Raw genomic sequence first — 6865 nt, 5'->3', positions numbered from 1 at the left:
ATTGCCTCCGAGTAAGCAGGGCGCTGGCGAGCATCGAATTCGCAGCATTGTCCATGGCAACCGGTCCAAAATAAAACGAGCGGTTGTTGTCCGTGACCCAAAGGTAGAGCGGATTGGCCTTATTCTCCCCCGAGGCGTACCCTCTCTGAGTGTACAGCATGACCTTCCTTCCCTCAATGGTCGCGGTGATGAGAGCTCCCACATGCAGGCTTACATTTTTGGAGTCTTCTGGTTGGGGTTTGGCCCACACGCCTGGAAGCGTCCCGACAGCCTCCGTCCACGTTGTTCCCATGTCACGCGACTCGTACACCCTCTGGCCATCCTCGCAGTCAACAATCATGAGAAGTGATCCCTCCCACTCGGTGATGCGAGGATTAAGGCATTTCGCAGGTGAAACGCCCTTTGAGAGCGCCCAGGTACTGCCGTTGTCCGTCGAGTAAATGATCATGGAGTAAACGACACCATTTCCGCTCTTCGCCATCAGTGGAAACACAAGCGTGCCATCCTCCATCAGAACAACTGCGCCACCAGAAGCAACAAACTCCGTCAATTTTCTTCCTTGAACAGCCAAAGTAGTCTGCTTCACCGGCGATTGAACTTCGCTCCATTTTATCCACTCTCTCGGCTCGCTGTCCGCAGAAGGCTTCGTGACATCACCCACAACCAGTTTCAGCTCCAAGCTGCCCTGTCCCCAACTCCCATTTACATCGGACAAGGCAGTGCTTCCCACAAGAAGAAAAACTCTTTTGTCCTTCATCGTTGTTGTGGGGTGGCGCACAACATCCAAACTCTCCTTTCCCTCCGCTTTAACAAGCACGCTGTGTGCCCGCCATGTTTCTTTATTGACCTCACCAACAAGAGTGGGCCATTCCCACGCAGAGTCAATGTATCCCGCAACAACATCAGAAGAAGTCGGCCTAATTAATTTACCATCAGCGGTATATTGAGCATTTATTTGGCCTTCGGCAAAAGCAGCAATTACTCCACCAGCACTGACGAGAGAGGGTGAAACAAATGAATCCCACATCTTCTCTGAAGTATCTCCACCTTTCGACAGTACCGGCGTCTTCTGCGGCACAAATAGATCGACCCATTGCAGCTCCTCAACACTTCTTAAATCACTGTTGCCACCATTCTCCTTTGCAGACGTAGCTCCACCAGTGCCGCAGCACATCGTCGTGACGAGGAGCAGCAGCACCGCGAAATTAAACAAATGCCGGAACATGTTGGGCCTCTGCCGCTCACTCTCTCTTCCTTCCCTCCTCCTCCCGCTCGATCCGGTGTTAAGGCAACGGTTGTGTGTGCGGGGTGCCTTCACTGCAGCAACACGTGAGTCCATAGAAATATGTGTGTGTGGGCGGTGTGTGTGCTGTTGTTGGTCCTTTCAGTGCCCTCGAATTTCACAGTGGCGATTCGCGTTTAGTCGTAACTTCCTTCCTAGCGTGTGTGTGCGTGAGGCGGAGAGAGAAGAGAAAACAAGCCAAGCAAAGAGGTGAGACAGCGAGCACCGCCACCCATCCACACTGTGAGTGGCATCACCATCCCCGCCGCAGTCAGTCCCAACAACAACAACTCACGCACACAGACACACGGAACAGCAGAAGGAAGATGACTGCACCGGGAACACACAGCGACGGTCACACCAGCAGCAGGAGCCACGGCGGGCGCTTCTGCCACGCGGCAGCATACACCAGGCGACGCCCACACATAAAATAACCAGCGGGAGGCAAAAGGCCACAGCCGCCCTCCGCAGCACCCACGCGCTACCGCCGCCAGCCATTTCACCGTTGTCTCCTCCATCACACCCGCTCCGCCGCCGGCGCACATCACCTCGCACAGCGGGGGAATCCCCCGCCGTCAAATACACAGCGGGAGAGGCACGTCGGCACCTGCAGCTGGTGGGCAGGAATCGCTCCGCACTCGTCCCAGCCACCCTCAACAACACCCCACTCACCGGACGCACGCTGCCAACATCACGCCCGCAGCACGTCGAGGGGACGCACGGCGGGCTCCCGTCCTCCCTCCCCGCGAGGCACCGCACCCTGGCAGCACGTCAGGGCGGCCACCCGCGCCACGGAACGCCACTCGCAGCTGCGTCTCCAATGCTCCGTGTGGGCCACACCAAGGCTGAAAGTCGCATCACCGACAGCCATTCCTCCTCCGGGAAGCAGACAGATGCCGGCGACGAGAGACAAACCAGTCGGAGCCGCAGAGGGCACACACCAGCGGCACACGGCAAGTCATCATCGCCATCACTCCTGTCGCTCGCGTGCAGCCTACAGCACAAACCAACTCCCCGCCAACGCAGAGCGGAGGCGAAGAGAGAGACGAGTCACACCGCCACGCACCGGCACCTCGTACGACGGGAGTGGCGTACAACCACAGATCCGCCAATCAGGCACGCCGCCATGAACCGCATCCCATTGTCCTCCCCGTGCTCGTGGCAGCACCGCAACGCCGTGTAGCCGGTGGCGTCGTAGTGCTGGAAGAAGTGCGGCGCAGCAACCGCAAGAGTGGCCGGGCTGCTGTACTCGCGCTCCAACGCGTCCAGCAACAACTGGCTGGACAGCGGCTCGTCCAGCGGGTCCGGCTTCTTCTTCCGCCTCTTGGCGAGTGCAACCGCGTCACGAGGCCCTCCGACGGTGTCACGCCATGTCCCATGAGATCATGGGCACGCAGCAAGCGGCTCAGCATTGTCACTCCGCAGTGAATGGGGCACGGCGCCTCATTCCAGGCGATCACACGCAGTGCACCACGCCCACAACAAAACACGATCGCGCCGCTCTCCCCCGCCGTCGCTCCTCCTGCGACGGTCACGGAAGAAAAGCAGCACCCGCATGCAACTGCCGGCACAGAGCACTAAAAGACCATCCAGGTGCACTGCAGTACGTACACCGCGTGCGTGTGTTCGTGTGTTCCTGCAAGTACGCAAAGGAAGAGAGGAGTAAAACACGTGAAGCCACAAAACAAAAGAACACAGCAGAGATGCAGGACAAAAAAAAAACACAAGAAGAAGAGGCCTGACGGGACCCAAGACGGCAATGCAGCCCAAGCGGTGGGAAATGACAGGAGATTTATTTTCCATTTTTTTTTTTTCCAAAGGAGAACGCTCTCCGTGAAACCGTTATTTTTTCCCGCACTCACAGAAGCACAAACAAATGAATCAATCAAACAGCTTTTCCGCAGAACATCTTTTTTCTGGTGCTTCAAAGCGTTATGTCTGTTTTTGTTGTTGTCTCTTTTTTCTTTAGTTTCCTGCAGGAGATTTAGAAATAAGACATATTCGTCCCCGTCGCTTCAGCCCCCCGGCGTCCACGCGTCATTTATGTTTCACTGGAGACGCTCCGTGCGTCTCTTTTACTGTTGATGACAATTTCTTGTATTTTATTTTTCCACCGGCGCCACCGGCGTGGCGGGAAATGCCAAGAGCGTCGGTGGTCGGTGGACGGAAACAGTGAATGGACCCCGCCACCCCCAGAAGGCTCCACCACAAAATAAATAAATAAACAAAAAAAGAAAATAAAATAAAAAATAAAGAAAACCGCGGCGGTGGCACAAAAATAAAAGTAAATAAAAATAAAAAAACGCTCAATAAAAAAATATATCGTCTCGCACAAAAAAAAAGAAGCATAAAATAAAATCAACAGCATCCACGTGATACGCCAAGTAATTCAGAGAGGGTGCGCGTAGAGATGCATGTGTCCCTGCTCGTGGCAATGGCCCCACTCTGTTACACTCCGTAAAGGGCCGCAAAGCCCCACAGCCCCAGCAGCAGCAGCAGCAGCCAAGGCAGCCAAGGCATACTCCCACGCATCGAGGTGTCGGGTCCACTTCCACTTGTGGAGGAGGCACTCCATTGTATGGTTCTTAGCTCGGCAGCAGTTAATATGCGCTTGTACAGCAAAACGTTCTTCACCTCCACGCTGCTGCCTCGGTCACCTTCGTCGCCCCCAAAGTAGAACTCCGAGAGTTGAATAAACCGCGTCTCAAGAGTTGGCATCGTCTCGGAGCTCGCCACCACAACGCCATCCACGTACACGGAGCCTCTGTTGTCCCGCAGCATGATCGCCACCTGGTATTCTCTCCCCGGCTCCCAATTGCTGCTCGATCTCGTTGTATTGCCGTCTAACGACACCTCCCACTTCCCCTCCGCGGTGCAAGACAGCCCAATGAACCCCCTGCGATTAGAATGCTCCAATTTCACACCCAGCAGAGGGACGCTGCCCGCGGGCACCCTCTCGATGACCGCCGTCGCCACAAGGGAGAAGTTGTAATCCACAAAGGTGTACTGCCTGTTCAATTCCCCCCTGTTCACGGGCCAGACCGCCTTGGACCCAGGCCCCGTAAACCTAAAGCCATGTGGGGTCATCTCGGCATTTGTCACCGTTGCATTCACGCAGTGGTACATGTCGATCCACGTGTCAGGAGTGGCTAAATCGGACAAAGAAGCAACCAGCCCATCCGTGGGTATAGACAACCCGGAAAAGAAAATGTCCATCAGTGCCCAACTATTCGCGACGGACATAATTGTGTCGAGCTCCTCCTTCAGTGGGGAAAGAAAAATGCCATCGGTACTTTGATCTCTTCTCTCATGCAGAAGGTACAGCATATTATTTGAGTGCAGCAGTCTGTTGGCAACCGTCCTCTCCCCATCATCATCCATAGAAATTGGGCCAACAGGACGCGCGCGGCTATTATCCGTGACCCAAAGGTAGAGCGCATTGGCTTTGCCTTCCCCCTGGGGAAACCCTTTCTGAGTGTACAGCATGAGACTCCTTATGCCAAAGTTCAGAGTGAGGAGATCTCCCAACGCAAAATTTAGCCCCCGAGGGTTTGGCTCGCTGGTCCACAAGCGTGACAGTACCCCGGGAGCCTCCGTCCATGTGTCCCACATGTCACCCGCCTGAAACACTTTGCGGCCACCCGTACAAGAAACAACAATGAGAAGTTTTTCCTCCCATTCGGCAATAAGAGGGTCCATGCAGTACCCAGGAGGCGTGCCTGTGCCGACGTCCCAGCTGCTGCCGCCATTCACTGAATAAATAGTAAAGACGGTTTTTTCTTCGCCTTTTAACGCCGTCAGGGGAAACACAAACCAGCCCCTCTCAAGCACAATGCCTGAGCCACCAGCACCGGAAACGTGGTGCAGGCCAAGTTGTTTGGTACGTTCGGTGATCAGCCCCAACAGCGATTGAGGTCTGCCCCATCGGACCCGTTTACTCGGCTCGTCTTCCGTGGACGGCGTGACCTCACCCTTAACCAAATGGATGTCCCCTCCACCTTCAACCCAATGCTGCGTAGTAGCATCAAAAACAAAGTAAGAGCTTCCCACAAGAAGGAACAGCTCGTTGCCCTTGGAAAGTGACGTGGGTAGAATCGCCATGCCCAACCCATCCTTTGGGGTTTCTCTGTCAAAGACGGTGTGTGCATTCCACTTACTGGAGGTGATATAGGCGACCATGGACGGCCACGGCTCCGTAGCGTTGAGGTACCCCGCAACAATATCAATCGCAAGGGTTTTGGCGGCTGGATGCTGCGGAGCACTATGCCACTTCCGACCCTCAGCAAGAGCAACAATTACTCCTCCAGCACTGACAATAGAGGGTGAGACAAATGCATCCCTTACATCACCCGGACCCGCCCCCTCTTTCGGCAGCACCGACGTCTTCTGCGGCAAAAAGAGACCCACCCGTTGCGGCAGCCGCACATCCCCTGAATTGCTGTCCTCAGCGGCTGCGGGACCACAAGGATCACAGCACATCCACATCACAACGAGGAGGAGCGGCACCGCAGAACAGAAGAGATGCCGGGACATGTTGGGCCTCTGCTGCTCACTCTCTCTTCCTTCCCTCCTCCTTCCGCTCGATCCGGTGTTAAGGCAACGGTTGTGTGTGCGGGGTGCCTTCACTGCAGCAACACGTGAGAGCATAGAAATACGTGTGTGTGGGCGGTGTGTGTGCTGTTGTTGGTCCTTTCAGTGCCCTCGAATTTCACAGTGGCGATTAGCGTTTAGTCGTAACTTCCTTCCTAGCGTGTGTGTGCGTGAGGCGGAGAGAGAAGAGAAAACAAGCCAAGCAAAGAGGTGAGACAGCGAGCACCGCCACCCATCCACACTGTGAGTGGCATCACCATCCCCGCCGCAGTCACTCCCAACAACAACAACTCACGCACACAGACACACGGAACAGCAGAAGGAAGATGACTGCACCGGGAACACACAGCGACGGTCACACCACGCAGCAGGAGCCACGGCGGGCGCTTCTGCCACGCGGCAGCATACACCAGGCGACGCCCACACATAAAATAACCAGCGGGAGGCAAAAGGCCACAGCCGCCCTCCGCAGCACCCACGCGCTACCGCCGCCAGCCATTTCACCGTTGTCTCCTCCATCACACCCGCTCCGCCGCCGGCGCACATCACCTCGCACAGCGGGGGAATCCCCCGCCGTCAAATACACAGCGGGAGAGGCACGTCGGCACCTGCAGCTGGTGGGCAGGAATCGCTCCGCACTCGTCCCAGCCACCCTCAACAACACCCCACTCACCGGACGCACGCTGCCAACATCACGCCCGCAGCACGTCGAGGGGACGCACGGCGGGCTCCCGTCCTCCCTCCCCGCGAGGCACCGCACCCTGGCAGCACGTCAGGGCGGCCACCCGCGCCACGGAACGCCACTCGCAGCTGCGTCTCCAATGCTCCGTGTGGGCCACACCAAGGCTGAAAGTCGCATCACCGACAGCCATTCCTCCTCCGGGAAGCACACAGATGCCGGCGACGAGAGACAAACCAGTCGGAGCCGCAGAGGGCACACACCAGCGGCACACGGCAAGTCATCATCGCCATCACTCCTGTCGCTCGCGTGAA

General features: G+C 56.4%; 2 protein-coding genes and 1 pseudogene across 2 annotated transcripts, besides 3 other annotated features; all 3 read right to left on the bottom strand.

The window, feature by feature from the left end:
• Tc00.1047053505363.19 (trans-sialidase, putative) lies at nucleotides 1-1339 on the bottom strand (the record flags this gene model as incomplete). Its single annotated transcript, XM_799792.1, has 1 exon — nucleotides 1-1339. A coding segment is annotated over one exon (1339 nt), but the record flags the coding sequence as incomplete, so codon positions are not given.
• Nucleotides 1-5617: a sequence feature (areas not merged during assembly with more than two copies in the genome that could not be assigned to a particular haplotype).
• On the bottom strand, nucleotides 2356-2643 carry Tc00.1047053505363.15 (annotated as a pseudogene).
• Nucleotides 3492-3583: a sequence feature (T-rich).
• On the bottom strand, nucleotides 3731-5929 carry Tc00.1047053505363.10 (trans-sialidase, putative; the record flags this gene model as incomplete). Its single annotated transcript, XM_799791.1, has 1 exon — nucleotides 3731-5929. One exon carries the CDS (start codon nucleotides 5927-5929, stop codon nucleotides 3731-3733), a length of 2199 nt encoding a protein of 732 aa, XP_804884.1.
• Nucleotides 5618-6865: a sequence feature (heterozygous, Esmeraldo-like haplotype).

This window comes from Trypanosoma cruzi, genomic scaffold, assembly GCF_000209065.1.
Source record: "Trypanosoma cruzi strain CL Brener 1047053514575 genomic scaffold, whole genome shotgun sequence".
Lineage (NCBI taxonomy): Eukaryota > Euglenozoa > Kinetoplastea > Trypanosomatida > Trypanosomatidae > Trypanosoma > Trypanosoma cruzi.
This window is presented reverse-complemented; position numbering and strand designations above follow the sequence as displayed.